This window comes from Xenopus laevis, chromosome 4L, assembly GCF_017654675.1.
Source record: "Xenopus laevis strain J_2021 chromosome 4L, Xenopus_laevis_v10.1, whole genome shotgun sequence".
NCBI classification, from domain to species: Eukaryota; Metazoa; Chordata; class Amphibia; order Anura; family Pipidae; genus Xenopus; species Xenopus laevis.
Window position 1 is genome coordinate 7,473,321 of NC_054377.1, and position 27,612 is coordinate 7,500,932.

Here is a 27,612-nt window from a genome sequence, read left to right on the forward strand (position 1 = left end):
TAATCCTTACAGAGAGCAAAACAATGCAATTGGGTTTAATTAATGTTTCAATAATTTTTTAATAATTTTTTTAATTATTTATTATTTTTTAATTACGGAGACCCAAATTATGGAAAGACCCTTATGGTCCCCATAGACGCAAAGATTTTTCTTGCCGAACGACCAATTTTAGCGAAGTCCGACCAATCCTTCAAAATTATCGGAATTCGAATGATCGTACTCTTACGATTTTTCGGCCGACATCTGTCAGAAAATTGATCGGTCCCAATGCAATCTATCTATGTCTGCAGGGCCAAGCAGGCAGCTACCCTGGCAATATCGCCTGAAATGGTCTTTTTAGTTGATGGACACATCGTACATTTAAACGATCATTTCGAGATAATCGTGGTCTCACGATAATGATTGGATCTTTTAAAAATCTTTACATCTATGGCCAGCTTTATCCGGAAATCCCTAGGTCCTAATACCCCAGAACACACAGCAGGATAAATACAGTGCCAATTCCACAAATAATACTGCAGAAAACACTGCAGAATAAATACAGTGCTAATTCCATGTATAATATCCCAGAACACACGGCAGGATAAATACAGTGCTAATTCCATATATAATACCCCAGAACACATGGCAGGATAAATACAGTGCCAATTCCATATATAATACCCCAGAACACACGACAGGATAAATACAGTGCCAATTCCATATATAATACCCCAGAACACACGGCAGGGTAAATACAGTGCCAATTCCATATATAATACCCCAGAACACACAGAAGGATAAATACAGTGCCAATTCCATACAGGGGCGCGCCACCAATGAGGCGTAAGTTGGTGAGGGGGGGCGGCATTGCAGGAGCCGCCTCAGGCGGCTCCTTAGTCAGAATCGCCGCTGATTCCATATATAATACCCCAGAACACATGGCAGGATAAATACAGTGCCAATTCCATGTATAATACCCCAGAACACATGGCAGGATAAATACAGTACCAATTCCATATATAATACCCCAGAACACACAGCAGGATAAATACAGTGCTAATTCCATATTTAATAACCCAGAACACACGGCAGGATAAATACAGTGCCAATTCCATGTATAATACCCCAAAACACACGGCAGGATGAATACAGTGCAAAATTCCTTGTGTAATAGAACATTGGATAACAGTAAAAAAAAACAAAAAAACGAAGTCTTAGTGGTTGTCCTCAGTCAACTGCATCCCCATATAGAAAAATAAATAATGTTATATTGTCCTTGTATAGATTCACTTATACATTTCTCATAAATATTCTATAGTCCTTACTAAATCAAACTTAGCTTAAAAAAACAAATATTTGCGTCTAACGTGATCTTCCATATGAAGGTGGAAAATATAAGAATTCTTCAAGGGGCTATAAATGTATTAGTTATTTTAAGAAGAATAACTAAATCTATCATTCCCTGTCTTCTGTTATCACTTTATCCTGCTCTGTCCTCATGAGCTGCCTGTGTATGGCTTACTAGGCCACTATGAACAATATGATACTCCTTCCAATTTTCATCAGGTGAAAAATTTCAACAGTCAATGACCTTATTGGGCCATAGATGCAGTCCACAGCCAGTAATTCTGCATGGGGTTCCCAATGAGTAAATATTGAAGAAACATATCAGCCCTCTGCATGTGCATGTGGCCGGCCTTGGAACAAATTGGTAACAGCTTGAAATGGGCTTGAGAAACCCAACTCCATATCTCAGAGACCAGGAGTCAGTAGACTGTGTTTTGGTGATGAATCACTGCGGTTCTCCTGGGCACTGTCACGCTAATGTGTTTATAGTCATTTAGGCAATAGTTGCTGTTTGTGTTGGTCTCCTCGCAGTCCCTGACCACTCTTTATAGCTGGAATGCAAATAAACAGGAAAATAAAGGCACATAACTGCTAAATAAGCAAAGCTACTGGAATGGTATGTTAGCAGGCCAGCTTATCAGTAACTTGAAAGCCTATTGTCCAGAAATGTACCTTTTATGAACTTCTTAAAAGATTTTATGCATTTATAAAAGTTCTGAACAATACTGGGTATTTTTCTGTTACTAAATAAGTTTAATAAAAAAAAAAGGGAGCTTTTTAGGGAGCTAGCACACAGGCATATTTGGGGAGATTTAAGCTGGCCATAGACGCAAAGATCTGATCGTACGAATCGAGGACTGTGTGTGGGGAGTCCCAACTTTTTACGTCCGACAGAGATCGGTCGTTTGTTCGATCAGACGGGTTAAAAGATTTCTGTCGGCTGCGGGTAATATCTCTGCGTTTATTGCCGATCGTACAATTTTCAGAGGGAGACTGTCACTAGATTTGGTCAGACATAACTTTCATACGATTGCTGTCAGGGGAAGAACATCGTCTGATCTGTTCTTTTGTACTTTATTTGATCGGAATGGTTAGTGGCAGGTCGGGAGATGGGAAAGTTATGTTATATGTGCAATAACCCTTAATAACCTATGATTATTATTACTTATGTAAACCACAGTGATGTAAAAATGGGCTTTAGATACAATTTAACAGATCTGCAATGTGAATCATTTGTTATAAAGCTAGAATCTCAGCTGCTTCCAATGGAGATCAGATAGGATCTTTGCAGCCACTGGGACAGAATGTTCTGTTATACAGATAGCTGGAATCTCAGCTGCCATAAAGCAGGACAGGACTGCTGCTTACAATGGGGATCAGATAGGATCTGTGCAGCCACTGGGACAGAATGCTCTGTTATACAGATAGCTAGAATCTCAGCTGCCATAAAGCAGGACAGGACTGCTGCTTACAATGGGGATCAGATAGGATCTGTGCAGCCACTGGGACAGAATGTTCTGTTATACAGATAGCTAGAATCTCAGCTGCCATAAAGCAGGACAGGACTGCTGCTTACAATGGGGATCAGATAGGATCTGTGCAGCCACTGGGACAGAATGTTCTGTTATACAGATAGCTAGAATCTCAGCTGCCATAAAGCAGGACAGGACTGCTGCTTACAATGGGGATCAGATAGGATCTGTGCAGCCACTGGGACAGAATGTTCTGTTATACAGATAGCTAGAATCTCAGCTGCCATAAAGCAGGACAGGACTGCTGCTTACAATGGGGATCAGATAGGATCTGTGCAGCCACTGGGACAGAATGCTCTGTTATACAGATAGCTAGAATCTCACCTGCCATAAAGCAGGACAGGACTGCTGCTTACAATGGGGATCAGATAGGATCTGTGCAGTCACTGGGACAGAATGCTCTGTTATACAGATAGCTAGAATCTCAGCCATAAAGCAGGACAAGACTGCTGCTTACAATGGGGATCAGATAGGATCTGTGCAGCCACTGGGACAGAATGTTCTGTTATACAGATAGCTAGAATCTCAGCTGCCATAAAGCAGCACAGGACTGCTGCTTCCAATGGGGATCAGATAGGATCTGTGCAGCCACTGGGACAGAATGTTCTGTTATACAGATAGCTAGAATCTCAGCTGCCATAAAGCAGGACAGGACTGTTGCTTACAATGGGGATCAGATAGGATCTGTGCAGCCACTGGGACAGAGTGCTCTGTTATAGCTAGAATCTCAGCTGGGCAGGACTGCTCCTTATTCATGGATCTTGGGTGTTTTAGTGAAATATGCTACAAATATTATGATATTTTCTAAATCATTCCTACATGTTTCCCCCCTCTGCTTTTATAGTTTCTTATTCTGGCTGTAGCTTAAATCTGTGAGATTCCTGCTGGGCGACATACCACTCTCAAATACATGAAATCTGATATACACATTTCTCTCCATATCTTGAAGGCTTTCTATTCACACACCCTGCGGGGGGTGAGAGAGCTTTTCCTCTAGGATTTTGAGAGAATCTGTTGCATCTGAGATTCTGTAGGTTTTTATTCTCCATGAGTCTCTTATTTATCTCTGTAATTATATCTATTTATCCAAGAACTTGTGTGTCTCTGGGAAGAACCGGTCAGTCCATTCATAACATCACAGGTCGATATTCAACTATTAAAGCTGCTGTATAAAAACTGTATTCATATATATAAATAAATATTGTTTAGGAATATCCTGTCTTGTGTTTGGATATTTCAGTTTCTCAGTGGCTCTGATTGCTATTGGTTCTCTTCTTCTTTTCCCTCTAACTATAAACATCAGCTGGGACAATTCTGATCTTGCTTCTGGTTAGTAAATCTGATTATCCTTGCTAGGTCTTCCATTCTGGTTCTATTAAGTATTGGATCTTGACTGCATTATACATTGATTTTGCTAAGTAGGCAAACGCTATCTATGACTTCTAAGGGGTATCTCTCCAAACAAATGGAATGCATCACATTGGCTACACCTGGTGCGGACAGATGAAATAGACAAACTCAATGTCGGACTGGGCCGACGGGACACCGGGAAAAAACCCGGTGGGCCAGGCCTTCGTGGGCCCCGCCTGCCCAGTCCCTGTCCTTGTGCGGAAGCTGGAAGAGGCTTCCGACCTCCTTTCCTGTCGGGGGGGCCAGGGGGGGTGCTTGCAGCTTGGGGAGGGGGGCCAGAGTGCACTTTGCGTCTGGGGTACGTACTGTTGAATTGACCAGGGCGTATTTGAATTGTGGAGGGAACAGAACACAAAAAGTTAGGTTTTAGCAGGCATTGGGGAAAATTAGATGCAGATCAGAGGCAGAACAAGAGGGTTTTATAGATTTAGCAATAAATACATAGTAAATTTGTAATACGTGCCCTGGCCTTGGCTGCTATTTTGCCGGCTAGACAGGTTAAATACCGGTAAGGTGGCAGCTCTGCCTCCCAAATTAAACATTAAATAGTCATATAGGCACCCAAGGGCTACCTCCCTAAAGCTGCCGCCCTAGTCACGGGCCTATGAGTGCCTATATGGCAAATACAGCCCTGGATACATGTATAGCCAGCTTTACTTATACCTTGCTCATTGACGTCCCTCTGGAACCAAGATCTTCTGGAAAAAACCCATGTTTTTCCGTGATTGCTGCATCCCCGTGACTGAATTCAACGTTCACTCACGTGCTGTTTGAGAGACCAATGTCTTTTTCCAACCATTAAATCTGTGAAAACAGTCCTGTAGTAAAGTCCTAATTTAAGATGGAGCAGCAACAGTAGATTAAAAAAAAATACATTTCACAACCTGTGAAACCCCAGTGCGGATAAGGGGGCCAAGATGCTTTCTTTGCCACTAAAGTAAAACTAGGGTTGCACTGAATCCCTCATTTTGGGATTTGTCTGAATTAGGGACATACCGAAACTAGGATTCGGTTTGGGATTCTGCCAGGATTTGGTCGAATCTTTCTGCCTGGCCAAACCAAATCCGAATCCTAATTAGGGGCGGGGAGGAAAATCACATGACTTTTTGTCACAAAACAAGGAAGTAAAAAACATTTTCTCCTTCCCACCCCTAATTTGCATTTGTAAATTGGATTCAGTATTCGTCCTAATCTTTTGCGAAGGATTCGCAGGTTCAGCCGTATCCAAAATAGTAGATTCGGTACATCCTTAGTCTATACAGAACCACCCAGAAAAGACGTGGTTGAATCCAGTCCCTTATGTGTATGTTCATCCTCCAAAAATGTGTCGCCTTCATTTTTTCCAGTGCTTGTAACCACATGATTCCGACAGATCCTGTTGATCCCTACCTAAAACCTGATCCGCTCTGGAAAATTGAAGTGACTTGGCCAGAAGGACCTTATTATTCCGTGGGAAAAAAATGTGTGTGTGTGTGTGATTAGTTGGCTCTGTGGAAAAGCCTGTCATCGCTAACTGTATATATATAACCCCAAAGGGCCCTTAAATCAATACAAATATACGACGTATGTTGTTTTTTCATTTGCCTGCTGCATGTACATGTTATACACTGTGGCTTCAGTGAAACTGTGAGGTACTTCATTGTATCATTGCAGGAGTTAAACTGGGCGCAGACTGATGACATCACTCACTCGTGACAAGGTGTTTACAGCCCTTGCCCTGTTCCCTTGGCAACCGCTTTGCTGTCTTTATTTTATCTGCTCTATGATGCAGAGAGTGATATTCTGGGACAATTTGCAGTTGGTTTTCATTTTTTATTTTTGACTTATTTACAGTTAGGCCCATAAATCTTTGGACAGAGACACTTTTTTTCTAATGTTGGTTCTGTACATGACCACAATGCATTCTAAATGAAACAACTCAGATGCAGTTGAACTGCAGACTTTCAGCTTTAATTCGGTGGGTTGAACAAAAAGATGGCATAAAAATGTGAGGAATTAAAGCCATTTATTTTAACACAATCACTTCATTTCAGGGGCTCAAAGGTAATTGGACAAATTAAAAAACTGAAAAAAAAATGTTCATTTCTAATACTTGGTTTAAACCCCTTTGTTGACAATGACAGCCTGAAATCTTGAACTCATGGACATCACCACATTCTGAGTTTGCTCCTGTTTAATGCTCTGCCGGGCCTTTACTGTAGCGGCTTTCACTTGCTGTTTGTTTGTGGCCTTTCTGTCCCAAGTTTAGTCTTCAACAAGTGAAATGCAGCTCAATTGGGTTTAGATCAGGTGACTGACTTGGCCATTCAAGAATATTCCACTTCTTTGCTTAAATAAACTCCTGGGTTGCTTTGACTGTATGTTTTGGGTCATTTTGAAACACACCCCCATCAATGGGACTGCATTTAGCTGGATTTACAGTGTCTCTGAACAGCTCACAATTCATTCTTGTGCTTCTGTCCTGTGTCACATGATGGATAAACACTAGTGTCCCACTGGCAGCCATGCACGCCCAAGCCATCACACTGACTCCCAAATCTTTTATACATCACGTGGTATGCTTTGAATCATCAGCTGTTCCACGCCTTCTCCAGACTTTGTTCTTGCCATCACTTTGATCTTGGTTTCATCTGTCCAATTTTTTTCCAGAACTGTGCTGGCTTTTTTAGATGTTTTTTAGCAAAGTCCAATCTAGCCTTTCTATTCTTGATGCTTATGAGTGACTTGCACCTTGCAGTGCTCCCTCTGTATTTACTTTCATGCAGTCTTCTCTTTATGGTAGACTTGGATATGGATACGCCGACCTCCTGGAGAGTGTTGTTCACTTGTTGGCTGCTGAACATGGAAATTATTCTGATATCATCCACCACTGTTGTCTTCTGTGGACGTCCAGGTCTTTTTGCGTTGCTGAGTTCACCAGTGATTTCTTTCTTTCCCAGGATGTACCAAACTGTAGATTTTGCCACTCCTAATATTGTAGCAATTTCTCGGATGTTTTTTTTCTGTTTTTGCAGCTTAAAGGAGAAGGAAAGGCTAAAACTAAGTAAGCTTTATCAGAAAGGTCTATATAAATATACCAGTAAACCCTCAAAGTAAAGCTGCTCTGAGTCCTCTGTCAAAAGAAACACAGCATTTCTTTCCTTCTATTGTTTACTCATGGGCTTCTGTATCAGACTTCCTGTTTTCAGCTTAACCCTCCAGGGCAGGGCTTGAGCATGCTCAGTTTGCTCCTCTCCCCCTCCCTCCTCCCATCCCTGCTGTAATCTGAGCTCAGAGCTGTAAGTGAGCAGGGAGAGACTCACGCAGGAAGTGATGTCACACCAAACTTATATGGCAGCTTCTATCCTAAACAAACAGACACAGTGTCTAGAGCTGTTTACTCAGTTATGGTAAAGCATTCTGCAGAATAAATATAGCGTTCTATCTTGCACTATTGTGGCTAATCTGTTGCCAATAAACCGTCTTGGAGCTTTCCTTCTCCTTTAAGGATGGCTTGTTTCACCTGCATGGAGAGCTCCTTTGACCTCATGTTGTCTGTTCACAGGAAAATATTCCATAAACAAGCACACCCCCCCTCAATTCAACTCCAGAGCTTTTAGGTGGCCATAGATGTAGAGGTACGGTCGTTTGGCAATGTCGTCAAACAAGCGGATCTCTCCTCGATATGCCCACATTGAAGTGGGCAATATCGTCTGATCCGATCATGGGCCCTAGGGATCAACGATCAGATCATAATGCAATCCGATACAGGCGGGCAGATCTTGGAACTGCATAAACGCACAGATTCGCCCGCGATCTGATGGGATTTTTTAACCTGCCCGATTAAGATCTGGCCAACTTTCAGACAGATATTGATCAGGGAAGCCCGTCAGAAGGCCCCACACATGGGCCAATAAGCTGCCGACTCGGTCTGTCAGCAGCTTATATATGGGGGCCTTTTATCTGCTTCATTGATAGACATAAGGAAGGAATTGCCCACACCTGCCCATGAAATAGCCTTTGAGTCAATGGTCCAATTACTTTTGAGCCCCTGAAATGAAGTGATTGTGTTAAAAAAAAGGCTTTAGTTCCTCACACTTTTATGCAATCTTTTTGTTCAAACCACTAAATTAAAGCTGAAAGTCTGCAGTTCAACTGCATCTGAGTTTTTTCATTTAAAATTCATTGTGGTCATGTACAGAACCAAAATTTAAAAAAAGTTGTCTCCATCCAAAGATTTATGGACCTAACTGAATCTTTTTATTCTGCAGCTCTCAACAGTCTGGTTGCTGGGGTCCAAATGACCCCAGCAACTAGGCATTGATTTGAATAAGAGACTGGAATATGAATAGGAGGACAACCACTCCTTTAATTGGGGCAGACAAAATGGCAGCACCTGCTTTCACGTATACATTCAGATTTCCAGCGAGGAAATGTTCCGTATGAGTGCAGACAAGTAATTCCTTTATACTTTACTGTTCAAGTTTAATAGCCCCCCAAGTGCAAATATAATGCTTTTTTATTTTCTTTTTCAAGAGAGCATCGAGGAAACGAAAATATTTGCTTTTAACAAGCTGAGTAACAAATACGGAGGGATGGGGGGCAAAGCAATTAATCCTGCTTCAAAGACAAGGCAATATAAATGTTCTGTCTGCCCATACAGCACTCAGTAATAGCATCGCAAAGCAGCCCCCGGTGATTGATTGCACCGCTGAGATGCATGTTATTCCTGCAGCCGTTCCTTTATGGACATCTCCTCAACGTCTCTATGGGGTGTTTAGACATGTAAATAGATGTCATCTGAATTTAAAGGGGATATAAACCCTACTTCTAAGCCATACAGGCCGAAAAAGGCTGCTGAAAGACCAAGTTGGCAGCTTATCAGCCCGTGCTTGTGGCCCTTCGAAGGGCTTCCCCGATCGATATCTGGTCACAAGTCGGCCAGATGTCTTTTGGGCAGGGTTAAAAATCCCATCAGATCTACGAACTAGGGCCTGCAATCGGATCAGCCCGATATTGCCCACCTCAATGTGGGCATATAAGGGAGAGATCCGCTCGTTTGACGATTAGATGCAGTTCCGCAATCCGACTGCCTATATGGCCTGCATTACTATCCAATCGTTGGGCCCTAGGGCCCACAATTGGATCAGCCCGATATCGCCCGCCTCAATGTGGGCATATCAGGGAGTCGCCAAATGAGCGGATCTCTACGTGTACGGCCACCTTTAAACTGAAGAGGTTCGGTAAAACACATGCCCAGGTTACTGTGCCGAAGGAGCGGCCACACTGCTTGCTTTATGGACTCCTGTGATTAAATTACCCTCAAAATATACATTTTTCAACTGAAATGTTTTAAACTGAAGAAAACATGTATGAGTCATATCTGGTGATGCCCTCCTTGCCCTACGGGATTTTTTAATCTGCCCACAAGATACCTGGTCAGATATTGGTTGGCCAATAAAGGGGAGGCCCCGGTAATCATCAACATCATTTATTTATATAGCACCAGCAAGTTACACAGCACGTAGGGTATCAGAATATAATAGGATGGGCAGGCCAATCTAAAGATAATGCCATTTTGTCTTTTTTTTTAATTCATAAACCATAAAATATCATGCCGCCAGTGGAATCTATAAATGTACCTCTACATCTGAGGGGACTTTGCACCAGATCAGCACCTTTGTGTTGGGCATAGGCATGCGCTTGGCATTGCGTTACAAGCTGCCGGCAAGGGATGGTTGGATATCAGTCCCTTAGGGTGGTGACACATGCTAAGATTCTGGGGAGATTAATCACACAGCAACAAATCTCTTCTTCAGGCGACTAATCTCCCTGAAAAGCCTTCCCACCGGGTAGAAAGTAAATCGCTGGCTGGATGGCACTCAGAGTGCTTCGTTTTCTGATGTCACTGAAGTTTCCTAGTGAGGCAATTTTGGAAAACTAAGGCTTTTCGGGGAGATTAGTCGTCCAAAGAAGAGGAGATTTGTCGCTGGGCCAATAATCTCCCCAGAATTTTAGCGTGTGTCTCTGCCCTTAAGGCAGACAAAGGAAATCAGAGTTTCTTTCTTACGGTCAGAAATGTCTGTTCTCCCTTGTCCTCAGTTATTGGATATCCAAAAGTTCAGCCTTGGTGCCAGGGACTCTCAATTTCCCCTCCATTTGCTTCCCATGTGTGATTGACTTTAAAAGAAAACCTTCCCTGTCACATCTGGAGTGGGCCCGGAGTGGGGAGGGGGTGCGAGGCAGAAATCGGAACCTTTTAACATGTGGTTTGCAGCCCTCGGTATCTGTCAGCCTCAACTCTCTCCAAAAACTTCAAAACAAGGAGATATATAAAGCTCTTCTGGCTGCAGAGAGAGAGAGAGGGGGGGGGGAGAGGGGGCAAGGGAGAGGGTATCAGAGCCAGAATCCAGTTGTGTGGCTCACATGTTGTATCAATAAGGGGATAAGCAGATCCAGCCGGGCTGAGGGGGATTCTGATTACACATGAAAACAAACAAGTGGCAAAGATCCTGAGGTTTCGGCCTTCTCTATCCACCGGTCCACATCAGCATTGTGCCCGGCACAGGCCAACCTAGCTGGGACAGAAATGGTGCCAACGTGTGGTCTAGGGAATTTCTAAGAAATGAATTGGTAGGTTTGAGCTAATGGGTCAATCATATGCTGTTAATCAGTGGCAATGGGGATTCCCAGACGCTTTCATCTAAGCCAAGGGATATTCGGGTCATTCATGATAATGATGATGGTGATGATCAGCGCTGTGAAATATGTTTGCACTCTATAAGTACATGTTAATAATAATAATGATGATGATGATGATGATGATGATGATGAAACAGCAAATGTAATGCACAGATTCTTAGTACAGGTATGGGATCTGTTATCCAAAAACCTGATAATCAGGAAGCTCCAAATTACAGAAAGGCCATCTCCCACAGACTCCAAATAATTAAAAAAATTTAAATGATTTTTCTTCTTATTAATAATAATAATAATAATAATAATAAGAATAATAATAATAATAATGAATAAAACAGTTAAAAAAAATTGTAATAATAATGTAACTTGTACTTGATCCCAACTAAGATATAATTAATCCTTATTGGAAGCAAAACCAGCCTATTGGGTTGATTTCATGTTTATATGATTTTAGACTTAAGGTAAGAAGATCCAAATTACAGAAAGATCAGTTGTCTAGAAAACCCCAGGTCTCAAGCATTCTGGATAACGGGTCCCATAGCTGTACTGGTTAAGAACTTCACGCATCGCATGTTTGGGTGGACGGGAAGACCCTAGGGCCATGACAAATCATATTAGGGTAGGTAATTAGGCAGTGCAGTCTTGTGTCTATCGGGTGTCTATTGAGTAAGAACTAGGGATGGGTGAATTTTTTTGCCTTGTTTCGCCGAAAAAATGACGCCAATAGACTTGTATGGCGTCATTTTTTCGGCGAAACAAGGCAAAAAAATTCACCCATCCCTAGTTCTTACTCAAGACTTGTATGGCATTGTGCGTCAAAATAAAAAGACGAGTGTCAAAAAAATTTCGTCGCACGACAACATTTTTTTGACGCCCATAGACTTTAATGGGCGTCAAAATTTTTGCCACAGTAAAACGGGTAAAATTCACCCATCCCTAGTAAGAACATCTTATCCCCAAAACACAAAAATTGCTCTGAACAGCTGCAGCGTCCTCTATATTCCAACATTTGTATTATCAAATGAGGGGCACATACCCCTGTTCCACCCTGGCCATGCCCAGTTATTCCTGGACACTCCCCTGATCCACCCACTTCCCCAAGAACGGATCATATTGGGGTGGGCATTGGGCATGTGGTAGCCTCATGGCTCTAGGGCAGGGGTCCCCAACCTTTTTTACCGATGAGCCACGTTCAAAAATAAAAAGAGTTGGGGAGCAACATATGCATGAAAAATGTTCTTGGGGTGCCAAATAAGTGATGTGATTGGCCATTTGGTAGCCCCTATGTGGATTGTCAACCTACATTGAGGCTCTGTTTGACAGTACATTTGTTTTTTATGCAACCAAAACTTGTCTCCAAGTCTGGAATTCAAAAATAAGCCACTGAGAGCAACATCCAAGGGGTTGGAGAGCAACATGTTACCCACAAGCCACTGGTTGGGGATCACTGATCTAGGGTTTGATTCTGGGCAGGGAACTACATCCATTGTGAAGATGAGCCTTAGTGCTAAGGTGATAATTAAGTATTCTTTTACTTAATGACTAATTGTTTTTTCAGGGACAAATAAACACAGACAATGTGCCTTTAATTATAGACTAATCTCTGCCTTATTGGAAAAGCCTAAGGGCACCCATGCTTGTGCCAGCTTAACAGCTATGGGAGAGACTGGCCGGAGGAATCATATTGGAGGCTGAGGCTTCTCTGTCTTCTGCACCCACCTGCTGCCAAGGGGCCCCGGCTAACACTTTCAGTTGGGAGGGTGCCAGTCATACAATAGCATTGCGGGACAGAGCTCATTTAATAATAAGAATTGTGTGCAGTGTATTATGAAGCCTAAATTGGGATGCCAATCAATATGAACCCAGAATATTCATGCCGCTCTGCACTTGTACCCCCTCCAAACCCCTCTGCTGTGCCAACAAAAACATGATTTTTTTCTAAAAAATTTCCTGCAGATAAAAGGGATTTTTCCTGTCACTTTCAATCCACTTCTTTGCACAAGCCATACGTTACACACACAGTAGCCACATCATCACCTCCTCACCCACGGAAATGGCTCTAATAATAAACACAATGTTACAAAGCTGCCAATCTCCCTGCTTAATCCCACAACTGGGAAATAACCACAATTCAGTCCCATTGCCGGAGCTGCTCCTTATCCACTATATCCCCACTTACCACCAGTATTGTATTTTATGTACAAGAACCCTCTATCTGAGAGACCTCATGCCTGAAACACTCCAAAGTGAAGACTGAACAGCACTGAACATGTCCATTAATCATGAACCACAGTCTAGAGCACAATTAGCATGTGAAGTGCCACCAAAACCAGGGACAGGGATGACCAAGGTCACAGGGAGAGACAACTAGAAGATGGACAACTTTGGGTGGTATGGATCTTTGTCCCCTAGATGTTCCTGGAAGCCCAGTCTGAAGGCCAGTTCGGGGGAGATTTGGGGTGAGAGTTATTTGTGGCCTGGGTACCCCTGGAACTATAGCAGGGTGACTGTTACCCCAATGTTTCTATATATCTGTAACCTTGTTATGAGCTAAGGGGGGCCAGCCTGAAGGTCAGTTAGGAGGAGATTTGGGGTTAGTGCTTATTTGTGCCCTGGGTACCCCTGGAACTATAGCAGGGTGACACCCCAATATATATATATATATATATATATATATATATATATATATATATATATATATATATATATATATATATATATATATATATATATATATATATCTGTAACCTTGTTATGAGCTAAGGGGGCCCAGTCTGAAGGTCAGTTAGGGGGAGATTTGGGGTGAGTGTTTATTTGTGCCCTGGGTACCCCTGGAACTATAGCCAGGTGACTGTTACCCCAATGTTTCTATATATCTGTTACCTTGTTATAAGCTAAGGGGGCCCAGTCTGAAGGTCAGTTAGGGGGAGATTTGGGGTGAGTGCTTATTTGTGCCCTGGGTACCCCTGAAACTATAGCAGGGTGACACCCCAATGTTTCTATATATCTGTAACCTTGTTATGAGCTAAGTGGGCCCAGTCTGAAGGTCAGTTAGGGGGAGATTTGGGGTGAGTGTTTATTTGTACCCTGGGTACCCCTGGAACTATAGCAGGGTGACTGTTACCCCAATGTTTCTATATATCTGTAACCTTGTTATGAGCTAAGGGGGCCCAGTCTGAAGGTCAGTTAGGGGGAGATTTGGGGTGAGTGTTTATTTGTACCCTGGGTGACTGTTACCCCAATGTTTCTATATATCTGTAACCTTGTTATGAGCTAAGTGAGTGTTGCTATGACTTACCAAGTTCTATACTGGTGGGTCCCTATTAATTCCTCATTACATTGTGCCCTGGGTGTATATTATCCATATGTTTGTTATGAGATAATGGTAAATGTTGAAGCACAAAGGGAACAAGGAATACAGAATCCTGTGCCATACGCAGTCTAATACTTTTCAGACCCAAACACTTTATTTCTCCTCTTCAGTTTGATAGTCTGTTACTTATAAAGTACAAGGATACAGTGAATTGCAGATAATAGCCGTACTTGTGTTGAATAAATGATTTGCTGACAAAATGATTTGTTACCAGGAGTGCAGAATTACAATTTCAGAGATCTGAAAAATTTTTTAAAAATCTGCTGCTTTCCACAATATAAAACGGCAGCGGCAGAAAGAAATCTATAGGCCTGTGCTGGAGAATGGAGGATTCTGGGAGTTGTAGTCTGGACATATTTCACACCCATCGTAACCACCCCCATGGACACACTACATTATATTTCAGAGAAACCCCATGTTGGCTTTAGTCCCCTTTATTTAGTAACGGACATTGTAACTGGTAGAGATTCTATGTATTTGATAAAAAAGATTTTTAGCCCCAGTGTCAGAATTTTGTACCTATTAATACCCATCGCCCTGTGGGTTCAATAGCAAATGAGCCCTAAAAGTCACTTTATACAGAGAATTATAGAAGAATTTAAAAGTGCCCCCCCTCCCATTTCTATGCAAATTCTTGGTTTGCCCCTTATAAACATATAGGTTTCTGTGGCAAAGGAATGTACCATTTAAATGATTAGAATCCTGCGGGGATGGTGTAAATAGCTTTGGCCCAGAGCCATGTGTGTGTGGCTATTGGGTTTCCTATGATATTTAGCACTGATTACGGAACCATGTGAGACCCTGGGAGCCACCCGAATACCATGTCTTTTAAAGAGACAGTATTCTTAAAGCGACAGTATTCTTAAAGCGACTGTATTCTTAAAGAGACAGTACTCTTAAAGTGACAGTACTCTTAAAGAGACAGTATTCTTAAAGCGACAGTATTCTTAATGAGACCGTATTCTTATAGTAAATAGAAGTCACAAAGGAAGGGCCATGTGGTCCAAAAACATTTGATCATTGTAAAGTGTTCAGAGCACCATGGAATAAATTTTTTGAACACCCTGTTTGCAACAGACAAGGTATTGGCGTTCATCTCTTCTATTTGCATTATTGCTGGCGGGCGCTAGGCCAGTGCCTTTACCTAACCCCCTTAATTAGACTGTGAATAGTATTCTTAAAGTGACAGTATTCTTAAAGCGACAGTGTTCTAAAAAGTGACAGTACTCTTAAAGAGACAGTATTCTTAAAGCAACAGTATTCTTAAAGTGACAGTACTCTTAAAGAGACAGTATTCTTAAAGCGACAGTACTCGGGCCTCCCTTACAGCCATGGGATGGTTAATCCGAGCTGAGCGAAGGGGTGAACTTGATGGATGTCTTTGTTCAACCTCAAGTACTGTGTTTACCAAAATTGTATTTGACTCTTGTCATTTTATTAAAAATGAGTGTTCTTCTTACTCAAGCTACCCTTTTTCAATTTATGGGTCCCCCTTTCCTCTATCCCTGACCCTTCAGTGATGCAGATCTGTCATCACGACCCCTTTATCTACATAACACAGTAGGTTATTTTTTTTTAACTGGGATTTTCTTTATGGTCTTTGACTCCTGCGAGGGGAGCCATTTGGCTTTGTACAGCCGCCTGTCTGTCTCTGGGCTGAATTCAAAGTCTCCCTATCAGTATAGAAGTCCTGAAAGGGCAGATTTATAGCCTGCTGCACAGGTTATCACTAAGGTTTGGCCCCTGCGTCTCTTGAGCGCTGTCATTAAAGTTCTTTCCCCTTTGGCCTCCTCTCTTCTCTGATTTTTTGGCAGCTGGAGAGCAAATTCTATAGAGGTACCAACACTAATGGGGATGTAAATTATGGCCGCCCAGTATCTGAATATGCCTAACAAGCTCCACTTTGAGGTCCAGTTTCTTTGTGCCTGGATACTTTACATTAAAGTCTATAGGGTTCTGCTATAGGCGCAAGTATAGCCCCTGTATCTCTTCTGCACTGTCATTAAAGCTCCTTACCTTTTTGCTGCTATAAAGCAAATACTAAAGAGGTACCAACACTAAATATGCCTTACAGTCTCTGTTTTAAAGCCCAACAAAAGAGTTGCCTGAAAACCTAAATGGATGCTTTTTTCCAACTACAGGTATGGGAGCCGTTATCCGGAAAGCTCAGAATTACGGAAAGGCCGTCTCCCATAGACTTCATTTTTTTCCAAATAATCCAAATTGTTTTAAATGATTATTTTATTTTCTGTAATGATAAAACAGTAGTTTGTACTTGATTCCAACTAAGATATAATTCATCCTTATTGGAAGCAAAACCAGCCTATTGGCTTTATTTCATGTTTAAATGATTTTCTAGTAAACTCAATGTATCTCAAAGTAAGCATCCCTTATCTGGAAAACCCGAGCATTTTGGATTGCGTTAAAAGGGGTGGTTCACCTTTAAGTTAACTTTTAGTATGTTATAGAATGGATCATTCTAAGCAACTTTTCAGTTGGTCTATATATAGTTTTTTTTAAAATATTTACCCTTTTTCTGACTCTTTCCAGCTTTCAAACGGGGGTCACTGACCACAAAAAAAGCAGTGCCAGGCAGGACACACAAATAGAAGTTTTTTCAGACTACTGACATTAAAGTGGCACTGTTATGGGCACAATGGGGCCAATTTTTAGGCTACACAGAAACACAAAGTGACCCCATACCCCCGTGCCCTAGGAGGACATGCTCATAATGATCCTGCTCCTCATTACTCCATAGGAGAGGTAGGTCCATGGCTTGGGGTAGGCACCAATGATGAGACTGGACCAATAGCACCCCAATTTCCATTTAAGGGGTCTTTTTCAGACAGTTTGAGCAACACTGAGGTCGTAACTCCCACTATTCCCTTAAATTGGGGGGAGAATTGCCCAACAGCAGGTTGGCTCCCAATGAGTTAACAATCTTCTCGCCTGATTGCTTTCAGGAATTGATATATCAGATGAACCCCTGAGCTTTATTTTATCTCCTGCAAGGCTTCACCTTTACCAAAGGAAATCGTAAACTCTGAAAGATAAGAAAAATAACCCTAAAGAGTGGGGCCCCAGCAGCACTGGAGGGGGGAAGGATTAGACAAATCCTCTTGCAGCTCTGCAGGATCATAGGTTTCCCTTTGGTGTGTGCCATTTGTGGCTGCAATGAATCAGAGCCACCAGAGGAGCTGACAATCTAATGTGCTGCTGTAGGCGCAGGAAGATAAAATGACTTGCTGAGGTCACCATAAGTTGAGTTCTCGAAGCCCTTGGATCTAAATCCTTGAGCTGTGGGAGCATTTGATTTGGGTGAACTCTGGCCCCCCTGCAAATGCAGCAGGAGGGTGAGGGTTTTGTCAAAACAGAGAGCTGAGCGTTTAAAGAGGCAGTAACTTTAAATGATACAGACAGAATCATTCTTTTGTATTTTTAAAGGGGAAAATGTGTCTAAAAATGACTTCTTAGTATGTGTAACAGTTCTGTCTTGCAGCTCCTGGGTCCTAGGTTTGATTCCGGCCAGGGCACTGTCTACAAGGAGCTTCTATGTTCTTACCATGTCTGTGTTATGGTTTCCTTCCCCCACTCCAAAAATGAAAGCTAGTTTAAGATAAAAGATTTTTCCCTTCATTCGTGTAACCCTCCTGACATAACTTATCATGTCTTCTTAAACCGATTTGTGTTTTCTGGTCCATGGGCTCCTGGAAATGACCCCGTTTTAGACTTAATATCTGTTTAATAGGAACTTCCACTGCAATTATTATTAAATTATATAGTCCATCTTGGGCTCAAATATCCATCACTGGAATCGAACCCTGTATCAGGCTGGGATTTCTTCACCCAACACTGATATACCTTTACCTTATTTCTCGTTTTAGCTAAAGAGAGCTCCTTGACCCCAAACAGCGACCATCAGGGAATGGATAGTGGATACATTACCAGCAAGGAGACTGCAGGGAAGGGCTCCCAAGACAGAGACCTCCCGATGGACAAAGCCGACTCTGAGAGCAACAAAGGGAAAAAAAGGAGGAACAGGACTACCTTCACCAGTTACCAACTTGAGGAACTAGAGAAGGTCTTCCAGAAGACGCACTACCCAGATGTCTATGCTCGGGAGCAGTTGGCCATGAGGACTGACCTGACGGAGGCCAGAGTGCAGGTACAGCTTGTTCCTTACAACCAACAAACAGCAGAACCTTCCTTTGTTGTCTGCTGGTAGAAACTGAGAATAAATTATACATGAGTTGAGTTGGGTGTCGGGTGTTTACTAACATTTTTTTTGCTTCTGTAGATGATCTCCAACATCTTCGTCCAGGGCTTTTTCACGACATAGGGCATTTTTGGTTTCCCAGATTATTATAGGACATTGATATCATACAAAGAAGTCTATGGAGATGTTAGTCAGGGTGGAGGCCATGGGAACCTGGCAACATTCAGGTGTCCTACTAGGTGACCTGCCCTGTCTGACTATGTATGAACCCCTAAATAATAACATGAGTTAAATTAAGCAAATGATTCAGTGCTTCCACACTAGAACCCAAGACTAAGCCCCGTTGTTGGCTTTTGTTCCCCTAGCAGGGTCAACGTGAATGGCAGTTTGCCACCAGAAAGACCAAAACATTACTGGTTTCTATGGCATTTACTGTTAAATATCTGATTATCTTGTATTAAACTGGAGACTAGGCTACACTTGGCCTTAACAGACATCCTTTATTGAATGAGTAGAAATGGGAAGGCAACACTCATTATGGTCATTTTCCAACCAAACTGTATGGGAGCTTGTCTCCCTTCCAAGTATTGGACACATTATTGGGTGCCTGGCCAACCCAGAACTGCCTTGGCTCAACAACCTGAATAGTTGGATGAGGGAAATGTTGGCCAGCCTCATGTGTGGTTAAATTATATCATCGCCTTTGACCTTAGTAATCAATCAGATATCTGCTTTCAGTTTCTAGCTTGTAGTAGAAGCAAAGCTGGCACAATTTATTAGATCAGCAACAACCTCAGTCTTCAATCATAGAACCACTGGTTACGGTTTTGGTGATGTAGCAATTAGTTTGTTCAAATATATGTAATCTGTTCCTATAAGTAACCATATATGGACTGCAGGGGTCGTACTTCATCTGATCATGTATTAATGCAGGGGTCGGACTTTATTTGTTCATATTTGCACTGTAGGGGAGGTACTTCATATCAGTGCTTCCAATGCCCAATATTTCTGTATGGTTACAGGCAGTCTCCATTGGCAAATGAAACTACAAGGTCTTTACTTCCCCTTTGTATTTGTCTATGGGGAAAAATTAAAGGGCAGATAAAGGGCCCTTGGCAATTGCTTTGGTTTGATGTGGTGCCAATGATTCATAGCCTGTATCGATAACATAAGCAGCATATTCGCCTGTACTAAGCACAATTCAGCAGGAACAGCCCCTAAGTTTGCTCATAGCCTGTACAGAGATCCCATAAAACTATAGCAGCATAGGTATTCTCCTGTACTAAGCACAATTCAGCAGGAACAGCCCCCTACATTTGCTCATAGCCTGTACAGAGAGATCCCATAAAACTATGGCAGCATAGGTATTCCCTGTACTAAGCACAATTCAGCAGGAATAGCCCCTAAGTTTGCTCATAGTCTGTACAGAGAGATCACATAAAACTATGGCAGTATAGGTATTCCCTGTACTAAGCACAATTCAGCAGGAACAGCCCCTAAGTTTGCTCATAGCCTGTACAGAGAGATCCCATAAAACTATGGCAGCATAGGTATTCCCTGTACTAAGCACAATTCAGCAGGAACAGTCCCCTAAGTTTGCTCATGGTCTGTACAGAGAGATCCCATAAAACTATGGCAGCATAGGTATTCCCCTGTACTAAGCATAATTCAGCAGGAACAGCCCCCTATGTGTACTTATAGCCTGGACAGAGAGATTTAGTAGATATGCCAGCATGATTCAGCAGGAACAGCCCTAGGGTTGCTCATTCTAAGATATACAGTACAATAAAATTGTGACAACAGCTGGGAGTTTGTGTTTCTGCAGCTGACATATGCTGGGGATCCATGACTAATGCCCTCTCTGCCCTACCCTAATACCAGCCATATTTACCATTATAACTCTGTAGATGTTTATTTTAGTGAATGCCCAAATAGACCAGCTGTGAGTTTACTTGCCCGTGTCTCTTGCACCCGCCTTGCCCCATGCAGATGCTCTTGCCCCTATTTTCTATCTGCGTGTGTTTCTGGGCTCCCCCAAAGTCACCATCCCTTCCCCCCCCCACAATCCATGGGAGGTGGTGGAGAGGGAGAAAGGCAAAGCAGAGGCTGCAGGAAATTAAAGATGTAATGAAAACAAGAAGAAGTTATCTGACCCTCTCGTGCTGCACTACTTTCCCAGGACATGACAGTGTCCTCTCACATTTCTCCTTAACACCCCCCCAAAATAAAATTACTTTGGAGGGGGGGTTAAAGGATCAGGAAAGGAGTTATATTAAACCACCTTTAAGTTAACTTTTAGTATATTATAAAACGGCTAATTCTAAGCAACTTTTCAATTCTTCTTCTTCTGATTCTTTGCAGCTTTCAAATGGGGATCGCTGACCCCATCTAAAAAACAAATGCTCTGTAAAGCTACAAATGTATTGTTATTGTTACTTTTTACTACTCCTCTTTCTATTCAGGCCTCTCCTATCCATATTCCAGTCTCTTATTCAAACCAGTGCATGGTTGCTAGGGGAATCTGAACCCTGGCAACCAGATGGCTAAAATTGCAAACCGGAGAGCTTTTGAATAAAAAACGAAATAACTCAAAAATTACAAATAATAAAAAATGAAAACCAATTCACCATCGTCATCATCACAAAAGTTAATTTAAAGGTGAACAACCCCTTTAATGCAGAATATCATAAATCATCTTTTATTCTCACTGTTCTGACATTCCCCCCTTTGGCCTTTTATACAGAAATGAATTGGTTTTAGGCACCCCAAGTTATACCATGGTGTCACCGGGGGGTCAGGCACCCAAATGGGGTCCTAAAACTACCTAAGGAAATTACATTTTGCTTCATTGTGAAAAACTATTTTTGGGTGGACTTCCCCTTTAAAGGAAAAGAAATCCCTATAAATCAGATATACTGTATTTACCCAGTTGTCATTGATTTGCAGCAAGTTTAATGGGCAAATCAAAGGGGAAGTAAATCCCCATCAGCTGAACACATGGAAGGGATGTAACTCTGCTCCCAGATGTGCCTAATAGTTGGATATACTTCCCTGTGTAGAGCACTGATCCTATTAGGGATGGGGATTTGGGGGCAGACAGGGGCACTACAGTTCTCTCTCTAAGCCCCTAAATTCCTGGCACATGTCTTTTGCTCCAGGGTGAGGGGACTGTCACCCCCCATGGCACCTCCAGCCTCTGCTGCTCTCACCCCTTATCCACCGTGCCAAATTAAAAGCAGAGGCTTAAGGTAAGGCCCTTGCTCTGGGACACAGCCCCTTATGTCTGATTAATGACCCCCTCGGAGGGTCTGACAGAGCGAGGCGACCCACGTAACATGCACTTCTATAGCACTCGCCAAAAACGTGCTCCTCTCATCTAATCTCCTCCCTTGTCCACCATGATTAATGGGGCAGTTGGTGCAACTGAAATGCCTGTTTGTGCAATGACAGCTTGGCCTGGGGTGTAGCTGCGTCCAGGAGTAGTCATTTGGGGCCACCGAGCAAGTCCTACAATGTATGTATATATATATATTAGAACATTTAATCTGCATGTATTTCTATTTATATATATATTTCTCACATGCTGAATTCTCTAATTGCTACTCACTGAGTTGTAATCTCTGAGTGCTACTCAGTGAGTTGTATTCTCTGAGTGCTACTCAATGAGTTGTATTCTCAGATTGCTACTCACTGAGTTGTATTCTCTTAGTGCTACACATTGAGTTGTATTCTGAGTGCTACCTGCTGAGTTTTATTCCCTGAGAGCTACACATTGAGTTGTATTTTTTGAGTGTTATTCACTGAGATGTATTCTCTGAGTGCTACTCACTGAGTTGTATTCCCTGAGTTGTATAACCTGAGTGCTACTCACTGAATTGTATTCTCAGTACTACACTGAGTTGTATTCACTGAATTCTACACATTGAGTTGTATTACCTGAGTGCTACTCACTGAATTGTATAGTCTGTGCTACTCACTGAGTTGTACTCCCTGAGTTTTATTACCTGAGTGCTACTCACTGAATTGTATTCTCTGTGCTACACTGAGTTGTATTCACTGAGTTCTACACATTGAGTTGTATTACCTGAGTGCTACTCACTGAGTTGTATTCCCTGAATTTTATTACCTGAGTGCTACTCACTGAATTGTATTGTCTGTGCTACTCACTGAGTTGTTTTCTGTGAGTGTTACTCACTGAGTTGTATTCCCTGAGTTTTATTACCTGAGTGCTACTCACTGAATTGTATTCTCTGTGCTACACTGAGTTGTATTCACTGAGTTCTACACATTGAGTTGTATTACCTGAGTGCTACTCACTGAGTTGTATTCCCTGAATTTTATTACCTGAGTGCTACTCACTGAATTGTATTGTCTGTGCTACTCACTGAGTTGTTTTCTGTGAGTGTTACTCACTGAGTTGTATTCCCTGAGTTTTATTACCTGAGTGCTACTCACTGAATTGTATTGTCTGTGCTACTCGCTGAGTTGTTTTCTGTGAGTGTTACTCACTGAGTTGTATTCCCTGAGTTTTATTACCTGAGTGCTACTCACTGAATTGTATTCTCTGTGCTACACTGAGTTGTATTCACTGAGTTCTACACATTGAGTTGTATTCCCTGAGTTTTATTACCTGAGTGCTACTCACTGAATTGTATTGTCTGTACTACTCGCTGAGTTGTATTCTGTGAGTGTTACTCACTGAGTTGTATTTTTTGAGTGCTACTCACTGAGTTGAATTCTCACTGTACATCTTCTTTCCAAGGTTTGGTTCCAAAATCGAAGAGCCAAGTGGAGGAAGAGGGAGAGGTTCGGACAGATGCAGCAGGTGCGCACTCACTTCTCCTCCGCCTACGAGTTGCCCCTTCTGACCCGAGCGGAGAACTACGCCCAGGTGAGATGCTAATGATGCCGGATCTACATTCCTCTAGCTGTTGTTAAACTACAACTCCCAGCATCCTCCCAACCACCCTGCCTTTATATGATCATGGGGCCCTACTGCCAAATGCTCTGTCCTACCCTCACTCAAAGCTGCTTGAACCCTGACAAGACAGGAGCTGGGGTGCCATTAGTTTGCATTTCATCAGTTGGGGGGGATGAAGGGAAAAAGGTAAAAGGTCAGCAGTTTGACGAGCAGGAGACGGCAGGAATTCTAGCCCCACGCTCTGTTCCACAGGCCACATCTGGAGATCCAACCCCCCCCCCCGCATTCTTTCCTTTCAAACTCCCCTTCACCTTTTCCTATGGGACAGGGAACTGAAATATCAACCTTAATGGGGGGGGTTAAGCATGGGGCACCCGCAATGTACCAGGGCGATGGATTCCCTTTGGATTCCACTATAATAAAGGGGAAGATATACTATATTTATTTAATTATGGTCCCATATGCATCTTGTGTTTATGAATGGGAGCTGCCATGTTGGTTTCTTTAAAGACGTTATGGTCATAGTGCCAACGAGAGGGGCAAGAGCAAGTATTGGGTCCTTTCGTCATCCTCATCCTCATCATCATCATTTATTTATATAGCGCCAACAAGTTACACAGTGCTTTACCTTAGTTATACCAAACAGGGAATAAATGGTGAATAACAAACAACGGTTACAGAGTACAATAGGATTAGAGGGCCCTACAAATTAGAGTTTACAAACTAAATGTTAGGGTACAATTGAGAATTAGGATTTTATGGTGCTTTGTTTGCATGTTTCATAATACACATGGGCCTATCTGCTTTGTCCCAGTCGTGTGACTCTATCAGATACAGGATCACAGGACTGGGACAAAGCAGGTAGGTCCAATAAGAAGAGTCAGTGGTCTGAAACCCCAATAAGAAGAGTCAGAGGTCTGAAACCCCAATAAGAAGAGTCAGTGGTCTGAACCCCCAATAAGAATAGTCAGTGGTCTGAAACCCCAATAAGGAGAGTCCGTGGTCTGAACCCCCAATAAGAATAGTCAGTGGTCTGAAACCCCAATAAGGAGAGTCAGTGGTCTGAACCCCCAATAAGAAGAGTCAGTGGTCTGAACCCCCAATAAGAAGAGTCAGTGGTCTGAAACCCCAATAAGAAGAGTCAATGGTCTGAAACCTGAGTAAGAAGAGTCAATGGTCTGAACCCCCAATAAGAAGAGTCAGTGGTCTGAAACCCCAAAATGAAGAGTCAGTGGTCTGAAACCCCAATAAGAAGAGTCAGTGGTCTGAACCCCCAATAAGAAGAGTCAGTGGTCTGAAACCCCATTAAGAAGTGTCAGTGGTCTGAACCCCCAATAAGAAGAGTCAGTGGTCTGAAACCCGAGTAAGAAGTGTCAGTGGTCTGAACCCCCAATAAGAAGAGTCAGTGGTCTGAAACCCCATTAAGAAGTGTCAGTGGTCTAAAACCCCAGTAAGAAGAGTCAGTGGTCTGAACCCCCAATAAGAAGAGTCAGTGGTCTGAAACCCGAGTAAGAAGAGTCAGTGGTCTGAAACCCCAGTAAGAAGAGTCAGTGGTCTGAAACCCGAGTAAGAAGAGTCAGTGGTCTGAAACCCCAGTAAGAAGAGTCAGTGGTCTGAAACCCGAGTAAGAAGAGTAAGTGGTCTGAAACCCCAATAAGAAGAGTCAGTGGTCTGAACCCCCATTAAGAAGTGTCAGTGGTCTGAAACCCGAGTAAGAAGAGTAAGTGGTCTGAAACCCCAATAAGAAGAGTCAGTGGTCTGAAACCCCAATAAGAAGAGTCAGTGGTCTGAACCCCCAATAAGAAGAGTCAGTGGTCTGAACCCCAATAAGAAGAGTCAGTGGTCTGAAACCCCAATAAGAAGAGTCAGTGGTCTGAAACCCCAATAAGAAGAGTCAGTGGTCTGAAGCCCCAATAAGAAGAGTCAGTGGTCTGAACCCCCAATAAGAAGAGTCAGTGGTCTGAACCCTCTTTGTTTTGCACTAAACATGCACAGATGGGCCCCGTGATTTAATATTCATATTGTTCTCCTCTTGTTGTGCAGATTCAGAGCCCCTCCTGGATCGGGAATAACAGCGGCGGTTCTCCAGTTCCAGCCTGTGTGGTGCCCTGCGACCCCGTCTCCTCCTGTATGTCGCCCCACACTCACCCTCACTCAGCGGGGGGAGTCTCAGAGTTCCTCAGCGTCTCGGGCCCCGGAGCTCACATGGGGCAGACGCACATGGGGGGGCTCTTCGGCAGCGCGGCTATGGGCCCCGGTATAAATGGCTACGACTTGAACCCCGAGCCCGATCGAAAAAGTTCCAGCATTGCAGCGCTCAGGATGAAAGCCAAAGAACACAGCGCGGCCATGTCCTGGGCAACATGACAGATCTGCCCCCAAGTGACGTTACGCCCTCCCCCCTCTTGTTTCGATTTTGCAGAGGTCAAAGGTGACAACTATAACCGTGGCGCTGTCCCAGCATGCATCACAGGCCGACCCAACCGGACAATAACATGTAACTGCAGCCAGAGGGGGAGCCGACAAATAAAGCACAACCATAATCAGGGATGATCAACCCTAATAATCAGGGAGGCCGACCCAACCCCCTCCCCGAAAACTCTGTCCTGCTCCTTGCACCCCGGGCAGGGGAAAAGTGGACCCCTCTCAGCACTATATTCACAGGAATTCCGGATTATCAGCCAACATTGAGATCTGCGACCAAGTGTAAACAACCCCCCCCCAGCACCAAAAACAGACCCAGGCCTGGGGGCAAAGAATGGCTGCCAAGTCCCTGGGATGATACAGAGTCTCTGTGATCCGGTGTCTCTTTATAACATTGTGTGTGGGTTGTTTGGCTTCTAACTCATTTCATGTCTGGAGGGCTGAGCTGTCTTTAGTAGGGGGGACATGTAGATGGACTCTCCCGTGTACCCCACACATTTATATTTTTTCTGCGTTTGTGGCATAATGTGTATAGTAAGGCAAGGTGGGGTCAGGGGAAGGGGCTGTACATGGATGGTTGCTTGGGGTGAGTTTGGAGGTGGGTGGCGGACCCCCCTCTCTGATTGTATAATAGTCCTGACCCCTCCCCTACGGAGTCTGATCCCACCCATATACATAGCTCCCAACATTTTGGAAATAGAAAGAGGAACAAAAAGATTTGCCTCTGCAATTTTTTGACCACGCCCATTCTGGCAGCCACACCCCCTAATTACCATGTTCTTTTTACAAAATTTGGCAGGTGATGAAAGTTTGAACACATTTCTGTGGTTTTTATGTGTTATTACAGTTTTACTAATGGAGGTGAATTACCCTTTAAGCTGCAAGTCACAGTTTCCCCAAGAGACCTGCTTATCTTAAATTGTTACAATTGTCTATCTTATTCAATTGTTACAAATGTATCTAAGTGCATCTGCCACATATTCTGGGCTCTCTGCCAAAAGTTTTAGAAACGTTAGAAACGTTGTATCTTTTTCTGGTTGTTCAGTGCAGGAGAAAGTCGGGACATTTCACTAACAAACCCGGTAGTGATGTGCCGGTCAAGAATTTCTCGACCCGCACCCGACCCTGACCCGTCCCCTCCCAATCTGCACTTGGCCCGCTGCTGCCCCTCTATTTATAGGCCCGCGCCCATCCCACCACGCAGTGACGTCATAAAAGGGAGCGGGGCAGGCTCAAGTCTATAAATTCTGGCACCAGAAGCCGAAAGTGCTAAGTCCACCTGGACCCGTCCGCGACCCGAAGACTTTGTGCAGGAGTCGGCCCAAACCGGCCAGACCCACGGGTCCCGCGGGTTTCAGGCCGGCCTACACATCACTAAAACCTGGGACTGCAGGTTGAGCTTTCAAAATCGGGACTGTTCCTTGAAAAACGGGACATTTGGGAGGTATGTACATAAGGGAGTCAATTTTGGTGGGACGGAATTCAAGTAGGGTTGGGAATTTGCGGCTTAGAGCTGAAAAAGATATTGACCGACTCAGTGTCGGACTGGAGTGTCCTGGGCCCACTGGGGTTGCTGCCTGGGGGCCCCACACCCCAGTTCCAATCTCCAGCTCCCCCAAAACCCACCCCTCCTCTTACTGAACACTTTTCACTGCACTTTCTCTATTCAGCAGGAAAGGGAGGGGACCTTTTTTGGAGAAAGCAGGTGGGGGATGGGTCCCATTGGGTT

General features: G+C 43.3%; 1 protein-coding gene across 1 annotated transcript in view; it reads left to right on the forward strand.

The window, feature by feature from the left end:
• Positions 1 to 26,633, forward strand: part of LOC108713752 (homeobox protein aristaless-like 4) — a 44,527-nt gene extending 17,894 nt beyond the window's left edge. The window contains exons 2-4 of the mRNA XM_018257309.2: positions 18,207 to 18,487; positions 23,301 to 23,429; positions 25,503 to 26,633. Of these exons, the coding sequence (XP_018112798.1) occupies positions 18,207 to 18,487; positions 23,301 to 23,429; positions 25,503 to 25,826 (734 nt within the window). The 3' untranslated portion in view covers positions 25,827 to 26,633. The remainder of the gene's footprint in view (positions 1 to 18,206; positions 18,488 to 23,300; positions 23,430 to 25,502) is intronic.
• The last annotated feature ends 979 nt before the right edge of the window (positions 26,634 to 27,612 follow it).